Raw genomic sequence first — 20,708 nt, forward strand, 5'->3', positions numbered from 1 at the left:
CTCACTGAGGTTAGAAAGTATATCCTAAAAATCTCATTTAATTAGATAACAAGTGTCTACTGTATGACACTTCTACAGTTATAGGCCGACAATAGAATATAGTATTAGCATCTAGCTATTAAATTAGCTATTAAATTAGTACTTAATATATCTCCTTTTTCCTCATCCTTGTTCAGGGTCTCCTGTTCTCTTATTTCATGCTTAGAGTGACAGCCTGTGTAACAGAAACCAAATCTGCCCCCACAGACATTCTAGCAGGTAGATAGCCTAATAATCAATAAGCAAAGTGATTGGAGGAACTATATCCTTCAGTAAAATTTATAGTCTTTCTCATTTCTTTTATCTTTAGGAGGGCTTTTAAAAATACTTGCTAGATCCTTGCTGGTGAGTACATTTTGTTCATTCCAAATGGTGAACATGTGAAGCACGAGGAGATACTCTCCTAGAGAACTGGGGCTGCTCTGTAACCCCTCATTCATTTAGCGCTTCCTGGAGAGCTTGCACCGCATGGGTGGTGCCCTGATGCAAACACTAAGCACTGCAGCAAGCCACATTAGAGTCTGTCACTGCAGAAGAAGCCCTGAGGTTTGCATAATTAGAGGGCTATTAGGATTATTTGCAGTTGGGAAAACAAGGGAGGGATGGATTCAAAGTTTAGGGATAATTCTGCTTGAAAAAGTAGGAATTATGGAGATGACTTTTGTAAAGGCTGTGAAAAATCAGAGAATTGGATTAATATTAAGACTTAAAGCTTTTGTGAAAAGCATCTAATCTCTAGAGAAAAATTCATACTCGCCCATTAACAGAGAGTAATCCTTGCTCATTAGGCGTTGAAATATATTTTTGAAGAATGAATGTAATCACATTTTTTATAAAAGGAAATGTAAGTACCACTCAACTAATTAATCTTCACCTTAATCAAAGCAATTATTTTTTGTTTTATTTTCATAGTGGCTTTTTTTAAATGGCTTTTGGCTGTAACTGTAAATCCCCTCCTGAATTTCTGAAGCGCTAGACTGAGAACAGCTTATAAACTTTAAAAATGTTGCTTAAAAAAATGTGGAAATCTAATATAATGTCTTCAAAATTTAAAACTGATGAGCTAATTGATTTTCTTGATTGCTTTAGTTATATACTTTTTCTCTATTTTATAATTGCTGAAAAGGACTTAATTATTTCTCTGAATTTTACTTTTTTTTGAATTTTTGAATTTTATTTTATTGTTATTTTTTATAGAGCAGGTTCTCATTAGTTATCTGTTTTATACATATTAGTGTATATATGTCAATCCCAATCTCCCAGTTCATACCACCACCACCACCACCCGCCCCCCCCCCCCCCCGCCCCGCCCCGCCCTGCCCCGCATTCCCCCCATGGTGTCCATATGTTTGTTCTCTACATCTGTGTCTCTATTTCTGCCCTGCAGACCGGTTCATCTGTACCATTTTTCTGGGTTCCACATATATGAGTTAATATACGATATTTGTTTTTCTCTTTCTGACTTACTTCACTCTGTATGTTCTCTGCATTTTATTAAAAACACAGTCTCGTGTTGGTATTCTGCCAGGGCAGTATTTTTATATCACATTTAAAATGTACTAAACTGAAAATGAGTCATGGTCTGACTTTTTCTAGATCCTCAAGCTGTAATTATGTGCATTTTTTTTTTTTTTTTTTTTTTTTTGCGGTACGCGGGCCTCTCATTGTTGTGGCCTCTCCCGTTGCGGAGCACACGCTCCGGACGCACAGGCTCAGCGGCCATGGCTTACGGGCCCAGCCGCTCCGCGGCATGGGGGATCTTCCCGGACCAGGGCACAAACCCATGTCCCCTGCATCGGCAGGCGGACTCTGAACCACTGCGCCACCAGGGAAGCCCTATGTGCAATTTTTCTCTTGCTTTCTTATAAAAAAATTGACAATAGATATGATAGAAGTAATAAAAATATTTCAGTAAATAGAGATATACTTGAATACTATCATTAAATGAACTTCTAGGACTACAATGTATTTTTTGTTTTTACATGCTTTAGTAAAAAGCAATAAAATTAATAATGTATAAGTGCAATAAATAGTTTCTAATGAGCGATTTATTCATTAGATGTTTTTTACTATTAGGGAAATCTCTGTTTTTTCTATTAGACCTCAAATGTAAATATTTTCTTTTTACAAATTTGACTTTACATATAGTTTTTTAATTAAATATAATATGCTTAAACGTGTCATGTGGGAATTTTTGAATCTTAGGAGACTCTATATATTTTCTACCCTTGCTCCAAGCTATTTCACTATTTTATTTTTCTGTTTTCAAAAAGACCTCTTCAGTTTTTTGGAGACGGAATTTCTGTATGACAGTATGGATTTTAAAGTACTCTTATGTGTATAAATATCGAGGCATGGAGCATGAGAAACGTAAGACGTGGACATGGAAAACAAAAAGTGAACAAGACACACTCTCCAGCAAAGTTCTATGAACATTATAATGTTTAATAACATCAGAGTAGCATTTAGCTTTTAGAACTTAGTTTTAAATAGTGCCATAGAGAAGTTCTAACCAAGAGGCAGCACTAATAACTGTCTTTTCCCCTTCTTTCTCCCAACTTTCTGGGGGGAAAAGGATGTCCTGTGTTACTATCAATTCCTGTATGTAACTGAAACATCTTGATAATGGTTGTGCGTTTTCGCTTAGCATGGACATATATCAGGAAGCTACCTGGCATCAAAGAAGAGTCAACATAACAGAAAATTTAAAAGTAAAGAATATGATGAGTACGGTACCTACAGTGATGACAACTTTGGTACCTACAGTGATGACAACTTTGGTACCTACAGTCAGGAAACAGAGGAAGATTTTGCCAGTCGGCTGAAACAATACAGGCAAGCTAAAGAAACCTCAAATACTGCTTTAGGATCATCCTTTTCTAAAGAACCAGGGAAAAAACAAAGATTGAAAGGGATTCAGCAAGGTAAGTTGGAAATTGTCTGTTTTTTAATATGAGAACCTTATTAAAACAGGTAAATATGAAGTAAAATCTTAAATTTCTTTGCCCTTTCTCATGATCAGCTTATTCCTGGGCTTCCTGAATTCGTTTTTTTTTCTTATTTGTAGACCTTGAGGACAAAAATCTACAAATATTTCAATCTGCATGATATTTTAAAATTTGAATCTAAAAGATTTCTTAATATTTTTAAAGTGTATAAAAATGTAAAACAGCTTTCCTGTTAAGTTTTTCCCCTCCCTTTTATATGGTATCAGTATACTGAAAGAAATAACGTACCTTTTTCAGCTGTCTCTGTTACTCTGGGTTACTTTATGTTTTAGACCTGTAAGGACAGAATCCTGGGAAGCTATTCTTTTATTAGGCTTTAAAAGGTAGTGATCATCTTTGCTATGTAAATGTACTCAGGACTATAGACATTCTTCAGGATCAGAAATAAGAACATAATCTAAAGAAATTTCTGGAGTGATAACCTATTCATCTGCTATATTGAGGCACATCGTCCCTGGAGAGACCAGTACAAGATTGCCATAGAAATTGTGAGTCACATCAGGGTCAAATCAGCCTTAAGAACTGTCCAGTCAATATGTCTGCTTCAAGAAAACTGGAGCGAGATGAGGCTGAGGTGAAGTAGTGAGCACCAAGCCCTATGTAACTATCATTTAAGTATCATTGAAAAAAGGAATCAGTTACGAGTAAATTTGGTTATTTTTATGGCTTTATTTTTTCTTGATTTCCAAGCAAAATTCCTTTGAAAAATGTGGATCTAGGCTTTGTTGAACTAAAGAGACAGGAATTTGTCTATGCATATGCTATTGTACTTAGTAAGTTTGTTCCTGGAGTCCAGACGTAGTGGTGTCAGGGATCATTCCACTTGGGGAATAAGGGGAATGTAGAGACCTTGTTCATCCCTTCCCACCTGGGGTTCTTCCTTTCAAACTCTTTCTGTTTGTTCTGTTAAAGAATTGAGTATTGCATTTTATTTTGACTTTCATTTTTTCCCCCAGAATTATGAAAATAATATATGGTCAAATGTAGAAAACTTTTTCTATGTGTAGAAAAGATAACCCAGCAAAGATCAAAGATAAAACAAAAGCAGTTTGAATCCCTACTCCCAGAGACAATTACTATTAATATTTTTGGTATACTTTTTTTTTTTTTTTTTTTTTCGGCTGTGCCACAGCTTGTGGGATCTTAGTTCCCCAACCAGGGATCAAACCCAGGCCCCCTGCAGTAGAATCACGGAGTCCTAACCACTGGACTGCCAGGGAATTCCCCGGTATACATTCGTCTAGAATTTTTTGACAATTATTTTTTAACAAAAAACTATACACTGTTATAAGTTGTTTTTCTTCCTTAACTGTGAATTGTACCTCAGTCATTCTTATGTTAATGAGTAGATTTTAATGTCTACATTCTATTCAATTAAATAGATATGCCATAATTTGTCTACTAAACTGTTAGGTTTGTTTGTTAGTAATTATTTGGGATTTAAGTTGCACCCATTTTTAAAAATTCTGTGATTAGCCCTGCATATTTATACATATCTTGGCAAACATTTTTTTTTGAGAGTAAATGCTGAAGTATAGAATTGAGTCAAAAGACATAGCTACATTTGAAGATTTTTGATCCATATACAAAGTTGATATCCAAAAAGGTGATGTAGCCATTTATAACACCCCTGCCAGTGTGTGCAAATGCCAGTTTCTCCAAATCCCTACCAACATTATTCTATGAGGTGAAAATAGTTATGTTATCTTTAAATTTTTAATTTCTTTGATTTCTTTAATGAAGTGAAACATTTTTCTATATATCTATTGGCTATTTTGTAGGTTTAATATCATTAGAAAACTTATTAGTTCAATATGACTTTGGTATAATGAGAAATCACTTTGTATTGTAACTTACTACCCTAATATATAATTTTAGTCATTTGAGTATCTCTTTAGAGACTTTTAAATATCAAGTTTTTCAAAAGTAAAAGACACGTATAAATTTTGCTTGGAGATATATGTGATGTCTGTTCAACATTATCAGTAGAAACTCAATTTGCCACAAATTAATCACGAATACCTACAATGTCTTCCTTAGAGATGAATGTAATATTTAATTCTCTTAAAAACAGAAAACATTGTTAATTGCTTATTCTAAGGAAAATTGAGAAGAATAAAACTAGATTTGACCTCTCCAGCCATGTATATATCCTTGTTTCTTGCCTTCCTTATGTTGTTAACATCCCTTAAGAAACAAAACAATAAGGAGCAGTACCCACGAAGTAAAATGTAAAGACTGAATTAATTGTTTTCACTGAATCTAAAGGGAAAAAAAGAATACACTGTACATTATAGACTATTTAAAATATGCTATTCCCTGTAAACTAGTAGATTGTCTAGTGTGCTGTTTTTTTAACTATCTGAAGTACATTTTAACTTTTTTAGGTATTGAACAGAGGGTTAAAAGTTTTAATGTTGCCCGTGGACGCGGCTTGCCGAAGAAAATCAAACGCAAAGACCGTGGAGGAAGGGCCAATAAAGGGCCTAATGTGTTTTCAGGAACGGATGACTTTCAAGAGGTACTGAGAATTTATATATAATGAGGAGAGGAGCTTTTCCATTTTGTAACTTATTTGGCTGCAAAAGAAAGCATTGTGATTTTTTTTTTAATTTATTTATTTAATTGATTTACTTTTGGCTGCACTGGGTCTTCTTTGCCACGCGTGGGCTTTCTCTAGTTGCGGTGAGCGGGCTTCTCACTGAGGTGGCTTCTCTTGTTGAGGAGCACGGGCTCTAGGTGCGCGGGCTCAGTAGTTGTGGCACGTGGGCTCAGTAGTTGTGGCGCACGGGCTTAGTTGCTCCACGGCATGTGGGATCTTCCCGGACCAGGGCTTGAACCCATGTCCCCTGCACTGGCAGGTAGATTCTTAACCACTCTGCCACCAGGGAAGCCCAGCATTGTGATTTTAATGCTACTTTTCTAGTAAATGAAAAATTTCCAGTTCAGATCGAATGAGTATAGATGAACTCCAGAAAAGAAGTATTGTTTTAATTAGTTTTGATAGTAGTACACAGATGCACGTTTTGGTGCCCTCGAAATAAAATCGGTAAGTTGGAAAGCACCTCAAAATAAAATTGATATGTCTGAAAGCAAAAATGTTTGTTCTATTAGTTCTCTGTTGTACTTTCCTTTCCTAGGAGTCATGGTCCCTAGATGCAAATGGCAATAAAATGCTAATAGCTCAATACGTAGCAGGACCAAGAAGGGAGATAGCGGTAAATTCACTTACTTATTACAGTTGAAATCATTACAAGAGAAAAAAGGAGGTATAAATGGTTGGAAAGATGAATTTATGAATTATGTGTATAGTAGATATTGAATAAATATATGTTGAACTGAACTGAACTCTGAACAGTACATTTCAACCTTGTAGCGACTTTCTGGATTAGAGTGGTCCAATTCCTGTATTCTGCCACTGTTCCAGTAAGATTTGATTGAATTGTACAGAGCAAGGGTGGGTTATCAGTAGCTGCAACCTTGATTGATAGAAAAGGGATAGTAGGGGCTTCCCTGGTGGTGCAGTAGCTAAGAATCTGCCTGCCAATGCAGGGGCACGGGTTCGAGCCCTGGTCTGGGAAGATCCCACATGCCGCGGAGGAACTAAGCCCGTACGCCACAACTACTGAGCCCACGTGCCACAACTACTGAAGCCCACGCGCCTAGAGCCTGTGCTCCGCAACAAGAGAAGCCACTGCGATGAGAAGCCCGCGCACCACAACGAAGAGTAGCCCCCGCTCACCACAACTAGAGAAAGCCTGTGCACAGCAGCAAAGACCCAATGCGGGCAAAATTTTTTTAAAAATTAAAAAGAAAAGGGATAGTAACATATTGTAATTGGAAAATGCTCAGTTTTCTCATTTCTGGGTTTAAAGATAATGGGCAAAGATTTCTTAATATGTACTCATTAATGTACTACTTAGGGAGTTGTTAACAGAAAAAAGAAGTTTGGGCCCAAATGAATTTGTGAAACCCAGCACATGCTACGCTACTCTTGGGGATTCTCGGTCAACATTAATGTATTAAACACTCTGAGCAGGTTAGGCATAAAGAAGTCTGTTTTACTTTGTTCAACCCATCATTTTCAAAATGTATGACCATGAACTCTTTTTCCTACACACCTACTAACATTTACTCTTAACTCACCGCTCCATGGAAACAAACTTAGAATTTCTGGGTGACTATAACCTGCCTGTCCATCTTTCTAGACACGTGTAGATGTCTAGGATGTGCTGCTTTCACTAGATGAAATTAATGTGAATGTTTTCTAAGTAAGTCTTCTTCTATATTCAGTACTTATACCCTATATGTGAAAAAATATTAGCTTCCAAGAAAGTGTGGCGTTGATCATGTTACTGCCTATCTCTGAGCTTCAGTTTGCTCGAACTGTAAAATTAGAGTACAGTATTAATTCTAATGGCCTCTTCAAGCACTAACATTTTAGATGTTTGCAGATCTGGGCTGCAACTAAAAGATTTCTTTATCATGTAGTAGAAAATCAGAATAAATTCTTTCTTTTACATTTATCAGATTTAGAATACGTTTCCTTTCTTTATCAAGATTAAAATGTGTTATTAACACTATGTCAGTTTATTGGCTCTCATGAGAGATTTCTTCTTACGGTTCCAGAAGCAAGCAGGAGCGTGTCAGAGTCCAAGGAAGCAGCTCATGTTCAGGAGTGCTTTGGCGGAGGCCCATCCAGGGTAGAGTGAACATACTTGGAGTGGCCAACATAGATCCATTTTTACCCTTGCCTTTTCAAGGAGTATAAGATCCTCCAAAGGCCAGATAAATTTAGGAATACCTGCATGTCCACACTAATTTTCTTGAAAACTCAAGTATAGTCACAGAACATGCAAACTTTTGATGGATTTTAAAGCCTTATTCAGTCTTTTGGCCATAAAACTCCTAAAATTTTTTAGTCTTTATAGTAGCTATTAAATTTTTTTTATAAATACATATTCTTTTCCCAGTAGATCTTTTAATTTCCTCCTCCTTTTAGTATATTTAAAAAATCTTTTATGCTCTTGTTCCCTATACCAATATAATACATCCTCTAGAGTAAATAAATTTTAAAATCACCAAGTGGGTAGTTTGGTTTTTCCCTCCCTTTCTCTGTCTTTTCCTTCTCTCTCTTTCTTTCTTTCTTTCTTTTTCTTTTTCTGGCCACACCGCACAGCTTGCGGGATCCTAGTTCCCTGGCCAGGGATCAAACCCATGCCCCCCTGCGGTAGAAGCGCAGAGTCCTAACCCTGGACCACCAGGGAATTCCTTCTCCCTCTTTCTTGAATTGTGTTTTCTTTGAAACAGTGTGATATAGTGCAAAGAGTTCTATCTTGATTCTCCTAACATGAAACGTAACCTTTGGCAAGTCACTAACTTCACTAATCTTCAGTTTTCATATTTGTCCAGTAAGGGTGATGAACTAGATTACTTCTGTCATTCTTCCAGCTCTTATAGCTCATAAAAGATCTTAAGGATAGAGGACAACACAACATTGTGAATCAGCTATACTCCTATATAAAATAAAAATTAAATTAAAAATTTTAAAAAAGGGTAGAGGACATTTGTGGTTCTTCTGTAGGCTCAAGCTTAAAAGATCTTCCAGGCACTTTATTTTATCCTGAAATTTTGTTCAAGTTGCTTTAGATTTTCTAGAATACCTTGATTATAGTCAGTTTTCCCATAGTTATGGGTAGTGCAATACTTGCTACTTGTTTAAACAGAACTAAACTGGAAAAAAACAGCCCCCCGTGATCCTCCGTTAAGACAACGAGGTGTATCTTTAGAAAGTAACATAGACAGAAAGAGTGAGTTATTAATGAAACATAGGTACAACTTGGTACATTTTTTCAGCGTTTTTTTCGGGGGGAAGGTGATTACCTAATATTTTTAATTTCAGAGTTATATTCCTCAAGTTGGCTCATTGACTTTGCACAATGCACTCTCTTTGGCTGCCTATTTTATTACAGCCACAATTCCTTGTACAGAAGGCATATGTGAACTGGTCATTTCTATCTACCTGTTCTAAGTGAGCCTAGAAATAGAAAATGTTTGTAAGTAAAATTTACATAGATTTAAGACATTTTAAATGATCCTATCAGAGTAGAGTATAAGCAGTTTCTTTGCGTTTTCCTTGGGCAATTTGGGTATATATATATATATATATTTTTAAAAGAACCTCAAAGATTATCTATTTTCCTGGTATTCTTATACTTTTTTTCAGAATTCTTCTAGTAAAATATATATTTCATCAGTTGGGAGTGCTGAGGATCAGATTTAAGTTTAGCCATCTATTTCCTTAAGTGTTTGCTGTGAGGCAGTTTCCTGTTTTCAGTAGATTGTGCTTTGTTCTCCATCTTCTAACAAATTGAGGGAAAAGGGAAAACTGGTATCAAATCAGAAGAGCAAATATCAATAGTTATTAAGCTCCTCGATGTTCAAGGCACTGTGCATGCTAAGAGCCTGAAAAACGGTGATATTTTATAGCACTCATGAGTGGAAGTCCTTAGCTTGGCTAAGCATCATACTCTCTTGCTACTCCACCCTCTTATACTTGTAGCAAAAGTTGAATAGGAGACTGAGGAGAAGAACTAAGAAAAACAGGTAGGGCTGTGAGATTTTCTACCACATACTAATTTTTCTTAATTTTCTTAATTTAAAAGTTAAACGTAATACATCCTCCATTTTTTTCCTATAGAAAGTACAAAATAACCACACACGCAAGCAATCTATAATTTTTTAGAGGTATATCTAGAGACATACACTGTTAAAGGTAGGGGTATATTCTTCTAGTCTTTTTCTTTGTCTTTATTATTATAAACTGGGGTCACATTTTCACTTGGTAAGGTATTGTGAACATTTTCTTATGTCCCCAAATTGTCTTTCCATCCCATGATTTTTTAATGACAGTATAATATTCTACCACCTAAATGTATCATAATGTGTTTGACTTGTCTCCTAGTTTTGGATGGGTACAGTATTTCTAGATTTTGTTTTGTTTGTTGGTTTTACTTGTAAGTGATTCTGCAGTAGTTATTTTTGTGAATAACTCTTTGTGTGCCTTCCTGATAATTCCTTCAGAATAATCCTGAAAAGTACAAATTTTGTGTCAAACAGTATGGATATTTTACGTCTTCCATCAACAGTACATGAGAGTAAATATTCTATTGTACCTTTGCCAAAGTATTATTGTTAATTTTCAAGATTTTCATAATTTTATTTTGAAAAACATAGTTGTATGTCCTCATTAAATTAGAAATAGGGTTCTTTGCAACTACTAGTATAGCAATAAGCACTTTTCTAGAAGCATATCTCTCTCCAGGTAAATGAATAGCATCAGAATGTCCAGTCTTCACTACTTTTAATAATCAATGTATACTGCTTTCTAGATTCATTTGACTATAAATTTTAATACCTTTTTACTACTTCATATGTTTTATTTAAATAATTTTTTTTCTTGCAGTATAGTAAACCAGGGAAAAAATGGAAGGTTATGACTCAGGAATTTATTAATCAGCACACAGTGGAACATAAAGGAAAACAAATCTGTAAATACTTTCTGGAAGGGAGATGTATTAAGGTAAATTTATAGGGGCATCATAAATCATTTTAACTTCCGAAATAATCTTTAAAATGTAAAGTCATTTTAGGGGGCGGTTAGTTTTTTCATTTCTCATATAGTTGTAATAAAACTGGTTCTTCAAAATGTATCTTGCATTGAATACTGTATATCAGAACTCATTTAATTATATTCTGGGGCAGTAATATAACTTGTTGACATGAGATTTTATTTAACAAACACATGATGCTGACTGTATGGCAAGTACTGTTCAAAGTAGATTACTAATATTAAATGTTTTAATCTTTACAGTGACACAGTGAATTGTAGTCACTGTTATTATCCTCATTTTTAACATGGCCAAGCCAGGAGGTTAAATAAGTCCCCGGAGTAGCTCAGCTAGAAATGGTGAGTGCTGGTGGAGCCAGGCAGTATCCTCTGAGGTCATGCTGACTGTGCTGGCTCTCTGCAAAGAGCCACATCCACTGTCTTGGGCAAGAATTCTAAGGACTGTTTGAATTATTATTAGCTCATTATTTAAAGACTGGAGATATGACCATAGTTCTACCATGAAACACCATGGAGAAAATTCAATTCAGTGGTTACTTCTTTTTCCTCTTTCTTCTTTTCTTTTTTTGTGAACAGGGAGATCAATGTAAATTTGATCATGATGCAGAGTTGGAGAAGAGAAAAGAGATCTGCAAATTTTATTTACAAGGATATTGTACCAAAGGAGAGAACTGCATTTATATGCATAATATCCTTTATTAAAAACATGTTAACCAAAATATTGTAGTTTTCAAGCATCAGTGAGACTTTAAAAATCATAAGTACAACCCAGAAAGCCTAGTTTGGTTTTAAATTTAAAATAGCACGTTATATAAACCAGGTCTAATCAGCCTTTGCACTTCAAAAGGGCAAACTGAATTTTTTCCTTTAGGGAAACGAAATAACTTCCCTTTGGAAAAAAAATCTATGAAATAAATATACTTCATATTTAATATACTCAGCTTATAAGTATTTCAAGAGACTGTGCTTCCTGAAGGAGTAGTTCGCAACATATTTATTCTGTGACTAAATGATTATTTACTTAGGTTCATAAGTAATAAATTGTCATTGTTGGAAATTATTAAATCAAAGTCTTATCAAATCTTACCACCTAATGATAAGCACTATATATTCTTCCCTACTTCTCCCTTTGGAAATCTATACATTTCAGTTGTATTCCTACCTCTACCCCTATGGCATTTCACTATATATGGTCCTTTAAAAAAAAAATATATATGTATACTGTCCTTCAGTAAGGACCTTATTTTTTTCCAAATGGTTAGCTCATTGTCCCCTCTTCACAGATTTAAAAGATCACCTTAACCATATTCTAAATTTTCCTCTGTGCATAATTCTGCTTCTATACTACTGTTACACATTGTGCCCTTTGACCATTCCCCTCTGTAATATTATATTTGATATTTACTAGGGCAAATACTCCTTTTTTCTTTATCAAAATGTTATGATAAATTTGTCTTATTCAATCAAATAAAATTTTTTTTCAGATTTGACGTACTTCTTTAGAAACCAGATACCTTACTGAACTGTTTCTTAAAGCTTTCCATCTATTCTTATGTTTTTCTCCATAGTCATGCCATCTGTGGCATGACAATTTCAACTGTATTGTCTGTACTTCCAGAAAAATGTTAAATAATAGTGATTGTGGCAGCATAATACATGTTTCGAAGATAATGCCCTTTTGCTTTGGCTGTAGTTTTAAGATTGATTATTTTTAAAACTCAAGTTAAGTATGTATATCCTTATTTTACTAACAGTTTTTAATATCAAAAAAAGATCTTGAATTTTATCAGTTGCCTTTTGTATCTGCTAAGATGATCACATGATTTTTCTCTCTTGACCTTATCAATGTGATGATTACAATAATAAATTTCCTAAAACTACCCAGAAATTTCCAGAACATACACTACCTGAAAATGGTGTATTTTTCACTATACTTATAGATTTAATATTTTCTTTAGAAGTTTGTCTCTAAAATTTTAAGTAAGATTTTAGCCTGTAGTTTTCATTTTTGGGATATTTGACATATCAGACCCCTTTATTTTCTTCATAGATATGAGCTCTTGCTACAAAATTTATTTGTTCTATATTTTATTTTATTGAGTAAAGTAACAGAGTTTACATAATTAAATTACACTATAATATTTGCTATAGCCATCATAAATATTTTTACTTTAAAAAATTGTTTTCTTGAAAAAGAATAGATACATATATGTGTAACTGAATCACTTTGCTGTATACCTGAAACTTACACAACATTGTAAATTAACTATACTTCAATTTAAAAAATGGTTATTGAGGAAGAAGAATATTAATGGAATTAGCTAATTATCCAAGCTTAACATTTATACTTAACATTTCAGTATCATGGTACTCTCAACAAACTATTGAAACTTTAACATGACTCTTTTGATCAGTGGTGAAGGCATCTAGATTTTGCACAGAATTTTTGGCATAATTTATATTATGGTAATTTGGGAGATGATTTGTAAAATCTTGACCCAAAGCTCTTTCTAAGGAAGTCTGTGTTAATTACCCACATTACTAACTCTGTTATGATAGAAGATATAAACATCTATCACTGACAGAAAAAAATAACAGGTAATATAGTTTGTACAGTCAAGTTTTTTTAAAATAAAAAAGTTAAGCTCTTCAAAAATGTTTTCTAGTTTTAACAGAGTAGAGGAGACTTAAAATTTTTTGAATGTTTTGCCATGTATTTAAAATATTTAATCTTAAAATTAAAAATTAAATAAATTGTGTGATTATAGAAAATTTAGTACAATATATAGTAATAAAGTCATTGATTCAGCAGTTATGTTTTTGGGTATAAAAATATGAGAGTTTGATTTTACGTGGTCTATTCCTTAATATTTTTATTTACATGAATTTCCATGCAAGTTCTATCATAGTGGAGCAAAATGTTACCAAGGAGACAACTGTAAATTTTCACATGATGATCTGACTAAAGAAACAAAGAAACTTTTGGACAAAGTGAGTAATATTTTTGCACGTTGATTACGGATTCATTTGACTTGAATCATGTTTTATAAGTCATAGTTTATAAAACTCTGCTGAGAGATCAAGGACTTGTTAGTTTATGTTTTATTCTATTAATGTAAGGTGTTAGAAAAGCAGGAATATTGGACTAAGAATTACGAATCTTTTGTTCTTAAAAGATTAAATTATGTGATGTATATGTAACACTTCATACCACTCCTAGTAAATAGTAAATGCTCAATAGTGGCACCTGTTATAGTATCCTTTACTTATTGATGATAGTAAGTAATACAATTGCCTTAACCTTAAAAAAAAACAGAATCTTTCGTTCTTATCATTGTTCTGGCATTAAAAAACCTAATTTTTTCAACCAGTCCTTCATAAATTTTATTTCTCTCAGTTGAGCTTCTGTTCAAATGCAGTTTATTTATTTTCCAATTTTACTGAGATATAATTGGCATACAGCACTGTATAAATTCAAGGTATACAACATAATGATTTGACTTACATACATCTTGAAATGATGATCACAGTAAGTTTAGTGAACATCCATCATCTGACATAGATACAAAATTAAAGAAAAGATTTTTTTCCTTGTGATGAAAACTCTTGGGATTTACTCTCTTAACAGCTTTTATATATAATATACAGCACTGTTAATTACATTTACCATGTTGTACTTTACATCCCTAGTACTTATTTATCTTATAGCTCGAAGTTTGTACCTTTTTAGCACCTTCATGCAGTTCTTCCTCCCACTACCTTGGTAACCACAAAATTTGACCTCTAAAAAAGCTAATTTACTTTAAGAAATATCCTTTACGTCTTTGAACCTCATATTCTTTATAAAAAAGTAGTTAGCTATCTCTGATCTATTTCAACTTTAATATTGTATTTTTCTATTAACAAAACTAGTTTACTCAAGTCTTCACAGTTTTAAATGTGAGGAAGAAAGCTTGTTTTGAAATAGTAATCCTTGCCAATTATTTTTAGGTGTTGAATACTGAAGAAGAAGCTACAAATGAAGATGAAAGAGAGTTAGAAGAACTTAGAAAGCGTGGCATAACTCCTCTTCCCAAACCGCCTCCAGGAGTTGGGCTTCTGCCAACCCCACCAGAGCATTTTCCCTTTTCTGATCCTGAAGATGATTTTCAGACAGATCTCTCTGATGATTTCAAGAAAATTCCATCTCTCTTTGAAATAGTTGTAAAACCTACTGTGGATTTAGCACATAAAATTGGGAAGAAGTAAGTTAAATTTTTCAAAAAATGGCTGCATTTTCCCCCTAAAAATTCTTATTAAGAAACTAACTTGTATTCCATGTCAATCATATAATTAAACTTAGGTAGAGGTAGCAGATGTCTGGCATGCACCCTAACTGCTGCTTCCCACTTCCTTTTTGCCCCACCCTCTGCTGCCTGCCATGCCATCAGTGCTTTTCTGTACAGAATCCTTAACACAGCTTCAGAAACCTCTCCACACACTAATCCTGAAGGGCACTGCCAGGTGGATGGAACTGGCATTCCTACCACCTTGTTATGAGGCAGCACTGTCACTGATAACATCTTCAAATAGTGGGTAATATGTCTCCAGCATATTCATTCTTTTAGAGAAGTCGTTCCTTGGGCTATTAGAGGAAAACCTCTGGATAAGGCTGCATCCAAGTTTGCATTTTCCGGTCCTGCTTCCCATCCACCAGGGTCTGTGCACCTGGGCTCTAAGTCCCATTGTTGATTATTCTTTTAATCCTGAAGACTCGGGGAAGCAGTGAGATCTCAGCAATTGAGGAATAAGAAATCTGTAGCAAATATCACAGTTAATATGAGCCATTAAAACTATTTCTATTGGGCTCCCCTGGTGGCGCAGTGGTTGAGAGTCCGCCTGCCGATGCAGGGGACACGGGTTCGTGCCCCGGTCCGGGAAGATCCCACATGCCGCGGAGCGGCTGGGCCCGTGAGCCACGGCCGCTGAGCCTGCGCGTCCGGAGCCTGTGCTCCGCAACGGGAGAGGCCACAACAGTGAGAGGCCTGCTTACCGCAAAAAAAAAAAAAAAGTATTTCTATTAAAGTCAAGAAGAAGACAAGTCTGTCCACTGCTTGGCTAAATATTATAGATTAGATCCTAGTCAATGCAAAAAGAGAAAGATATAATAGATATGATTAGAAATGGTGGGGCAGACTCATTATTTGGGCATTTTCCCTTAGTGAACCCAAAGGAATCACTGACAAAACTATTAGAAGTTGTACAGTTGTTCCTGGGTGTCTGAGGAGGATTGGTTCCGGGAACTCCATGGATACCAAAATCCACAGATGCTCAAGTCCTTTATATTAAAATGGTGAAGTATTTGTGTATAACCTTCATACATACTCCCGTATACTTTAAATAATCTCTGGATTATCTGTAATACCTAATACAATGCAAATGTTATGTAAATAGTTGTAAATACAATGTAGATACTATGTAAATAGTTGCTGGAGTACAGCAAATCAAGTTTTGCTTTCAGAACTTCTTGCAATTTTTTTCTTCTGAATATTCTCGATCTGCAGTTGGTTGAATCTGTGGATGCAGAACCTGCCGATATGGAGGCCCAACTGTAATTAAATTAGTAAGATGCCCAGAAAGAAGAGCAACATTCAAAAACTAAAATCTTTTCATGTCAGGCAATAACCAATTAGAAATTATAATACAAGCAGTACGTTTATGTAGTATAATTCTAATTTTGTTTTAAAAAAAGGTCTGTGTGCGCCTAGAAAAAGGATTAGAAGAGAACCAATCAAAAATTTTATCTCTGGGTGATAGGATTAGAGATGAATCATACTTATCTTTGTATTTTTCTATATTTTTCAAAACATCAATATTAAGTTTTAGAACAGATGATAGTAAGCAGCAATTTAGAAAACTTGTGCTAAAATGAAGGCAAGACACATATGTTGGTGTTTCTACTTATAGATAATATGGAATAAATTGCTTCTTAAAAATATAGTTTTCTCTTCTGATACTGTAAAACATTCAACCAATATCTATTTAGAAATGTAACATTCTTGTTTGCCTCTTTTCTTTGAACTAAGAAATATTATTCTTTTGTCTACAGGCCACCAGCATTTTATAACAGTGCCTCACCACCAGGACCACAATTTCAGGAAAGCAGCCCACATACTCAACATATGTATAGTTCTGGGTCAAGTCCAGGTCCCGGACCTAATATGTCTCAGGGACACAATAGTCCTGTGATGCACCCAGGCTCCCCTGGACATCATCCATGCGCAGGACCTCCTGGTCTACCAATGCCGCAGAGCCCACCTTTGCCGCCTGGTCCACCTGGGATTGTAGGCCCTCACAGTCAAGCGGGAGTACTTGTTCAACCGGATACACCTTTGACACCACCAAATATGAGTGGCGCTTACCATTGCCCTGGCTTTCCAGAACACATGATGAAAGTACCTAGAGAGAATCACTGTTCTCCAGGTTCATCACACCTGCAAAGTCCTGGTGAAATGCAGCTCAATACCAATTATGAGTCCTTACAAAACCCAGCTGAGTTTTATGATAATTACTATTCACAGCATGCTGTACATAATTTTCAGCCACCCAATAACTCTGGTGGTAAGCTTACCTTTTGAAATAACTCATTTCTAATTTAAAATATCTGGAGTCCTATTTTTCTTTAAAAGCATGGAAAGAATGCATGTTTTAAATAAAGCAACGTAAAATGTGATGAAATTGAAACATTAAAATATGATTTAAATTTAACCAAATATTTGTAACGGTAGACCTTTAGATAACCTTGAAAAGTGCTTACAATCACATAATAATCTGATGATCAAATGTGATATTATTGTAACTCAATTTCTTACAACTCAACAGTGGTACTTGTCTAGTGGAGTTTTATGCTAAATCAGTGTCTCTTTCCATGTTATGTATGTAGATGGGACGTGGCATGGTGAATTTGCCCAGCATCAGCCTCCTATCGTTCAAGACTCACCTACCCGCGGGAGTGGGTCTGACAGCAGCAGTAATGTGACAGGCCATGGCCCCCTGCATGCACCAGGTCTCCTCCCTGCGGTGCAGAGAGCTCTTTTTGTTAGACTTACTCAGAAATACCAAGAAGATGAAGAACCAGGCAGCACCCAACCTCAGAGGGCACCAAGCAAGGAAGAAGGTGTGTCAGGTGGTATGATAGCATCTTACCTATTTGGATCACTCAGTTCCTGAAATGGTCTTGAATAAGTTAAAATTTGAAAAAGGAGTTCCTGTGAACTATCTATTCTATTTCCAATTTATCTCATAGCTCCTATCTTCTTGGGATTGATTGTAGTTTCCAGTGCCATTGATGCATTAGTAGTTAATTGCAAAGGGTTTGATTTGAAGCAATAAAGAGACTGAAGCTGGAGTGTGAGGCCTGGGCAAGCAGACTTGCTATTACGCCTTTTTTCTTTTTTCTTTTTTAAAGAAAAGAAATAGAGCAGGAACCAGATACCTTCCAGTTCAGGAATTTTAACCTGTAACTCAAGCTCAAAGTTATTTGATTATTAGATTTTCATGGGCAGAGGCTGTATACTTCAGGTTCTGCTATGTTATTAAGGAATATTATTTTTAATGTAAAAGACTACGTGGGGACACTAAGTTTCCCTTAGTATTTTTGATATTGATAAGTGTACAGCAATTAGTTAACTCAGTTAAGGGCAGAGAACTTTAAATCACCCAGTTCTTCTTATGAATTACAAAATTGATGTGTTTGGCCACTCTTAAACATGAAATTTAGGGCTTCCCTGGCAGTCCAGTGGTTAAGAGACTGCACTTCCACTGCAGGGGAGATGGGTTTGATCCCTGGTCTGGGAAGTTTTGCATACCTTGAGGTGCAGCCAAAAAACAAAACCCCATGAAATTTATGAATAACTATGTAAAACTAGATAACACTAGGTAGCTACAAGCTATTATATAAACATTGTTATGTTTTCAAATAAGGTGTTATTAACTCTTCATTTATTTAGCATGACAGGGAAATGAGGAATTTCTAATAAGTTAATTCCTGTAAAATTTATGTGTACTCTTTTAGGTGCTAATTTTAATACGCAACCATTTTAATGGTAATCTTTCTTTAAAGTAACAAAGCTTTATGTTTTCATAAATAAGAAAATTAAAACTTTTCTACATGATATAAAATTTTATACTATAATACTATAAAATTGGTAATGTTTTATGAGGCTTGTTTTCTCGGAATACAGAAAACTTAAACAGCTAGGTTTTTCGTGTTTTTGTTCATTTAGAAATTTTATCGCCTTTATAAATTTTATTTGTCCTTTGATAAAATGCTCATAGAAACCTCTGAACTATCATTTTCTGTCTAATATCTGCTTTCCATTGACCTTTCTCTACTGTTCTACTTTCTTTCTGCTCTATATTCATTCTTATTCCAAAAAGAATTTAAGACTGCTTATAAAATACATTGATATGAAAATGAAAATAAAATAGCATCTTACCTATTTGGATCAGATTTGGATTGTCTTACCTATCTGGATCAAGTACCAAACTCTATGAGGAGTGAAGCTCCTATACAGAAATATTTAAAATAACTACAACAGCTGAAAGTGAATCACAAGTCTAGCTCTAGACTTCCTGGAAGCCAAAGGAAAAAAAAAAAAAAAGAGAGATCCGGTGTCTAGAAGTAGTTTTTTCAGACACTGAGATATGAGTGAAACTTTTTGCCATTGTGATATAATATTGATATACTATTTTAAGCCGTATCCCCACCCTAGATACGAGTGCTTGTTTTTGTTGTTGTGGTGGTGGTTGTGGTTTTGGTTTTGGCTTAAACAACAGATATTTATTGTCTCACAGTTGTGGGGGCCGGGAGTCTGAGACCTAGGTGTCGGCAGGGTGGATTCCTTCTGAGGGCTGTGAGGGAAGGATCTGTTCTATGTATTTTTTTTTTTAACATCTTTATTGGAGTATAATTGCTTTCCCAAGTGCTTGTTTTGTCAGCACTCTTCTGTTCAAACTAAGTGTGTAACACTAAAGTTCGATGTTGTGGAAACACATTAGTGAGCAGTGAGATGAGGTAAAAGTGAGAATATATATGCTGTTCTATTGATCCAAGATATTCTAGGATATGTATGAATATGTGTGTGTACATATGTTAGTGTATGTGTATATATATGGGTATATATATACATATACACATATATGTATATGGCCAGTTCAGAGATAACCTATGTGTGTTTTAATGGAGAGGAAGGAGACTCGCCCTCCTGAAGCATCAGTTTTTATTCCCTTCTCTACTAGAGAGAAGACCTCTGATGGTTAAGCGTCTTAACATTGTGCCCAATACACTAGGGTTACATAGGCTTTAAGAGTAAGGCCCAAAGTGTTCTCGTAAAGTTAAAGTATATAAAGTTTAGGTTGTTAGTTTTCTTTGTTGTTTTTAATTTAATGTTTGAATAATTAATATATTCACGCAGGTCAAACATCTAAAACTATAGTATGAGTGAAAAGTCCCCACCTGAGCCCACACTTGCTTGGTTCCCTTTGCTTCCTTAACCATCATTGTTAGTGTTTTGTTTTCTTTCCAGGTATTTTTTTTTATAGCTCTCCCTTGTTATCCTGATAAATCCAGAGCTATGAAGTTTAAGGGATTAAGCTATGAAGTTAAATCCAGAGCTATGAATTAAAGAGAGCCAAAACATTTTGGTATTCCTTTTCAAGAGTGTTTTCCCTTCTCTCCCAGCTCTGTCTTACCACACATTTCTGAGCTCCCTTTGACCAGTTGGAATGAAAGGTTCAGACTGTTCTCTGGCTAGAAGGACATTACACATGTTCTAATATCATACTTCTTTCTTTATAAAGTATAGTGACTGAATTGTTAATCGTTATACCACATCTTATCTTGTTCCAGTGTTGAAACTCTGTCATTTCTATGATGCGTTTTCTTGAAGTTAGACTACACTTATTCAGAAATAGTATATGTGTTTTTTTCATCTTAATTAAGGCCAAATATGAATGCTTCATTCTTTACCATAGTTTTTGTCTGCATTTAG

At 35.0% G+C, this 20,708-nt stretch overlaps 1 protein-coding gene across 2 annotated transcripts in view; it reads left to right on the plus strand.

The window, feature by feature from the left end:
• ZC3H6 (zinc finger CCCH-type containing 6) overlaps positions 1-20,708 on the plus strand; it is an 80,267-nt gene that overhangs the window by 29,407 nt on the left and 30,152 nt on the right. The window contains exons 4-11 of one of the 2 annotated variants that reach the window (XM_022599041.2): positions 2,687-2,963; positions 5,435-5,568; positions 10,513-10,629; positions 11,254-11,365; positions 13,559-13,668; positions 14,668-14,921; positions 16,766-17,277; positions 17,600-17,842. In XM_022599041.2, coding sequence (XP_022454749.1) covers positions 2,687-2,963; positions 5,435-5,568; positions 10,513-10,629; positions 11,254-11,365; positions 13,559-13,668; positions 14,668-14,921; positions 16,766-17,277; positions 17,600-17,842 — 1,759 coding nt within the window. The remainder of the gene's footprint in view (positions 1-2,686; positions 2,964-5,434; positions 5,569-10,512; positions 10,630-11,253; positions 11,366-13,558; positions 13,669-14,667; positions 14,922-16,765; positions 17,278-17,599; positions 17,843-20,708) is intronic. The other variant, XM_022599042.3, reaches the window with a different exon arrangement.

Source organism: Delphinapterus leucas, chromosome 13 (assembly GCF_059928025.1).
Source record: "Delphinapterus leucas isolate spDelLeu-1000000601 "Yukka" chromosome 13, BTC_Dleu_Yukka2, whole genome shotgun sequence".
In the NCBI taxonomy this organism is placed as follows: domain Eukaryota; kingdom Metazoa; phylum Chordata; class Mammalia; order Artiodactyla; family Monodontidae; genus Delphinapterus; species Delphinapterus leucas.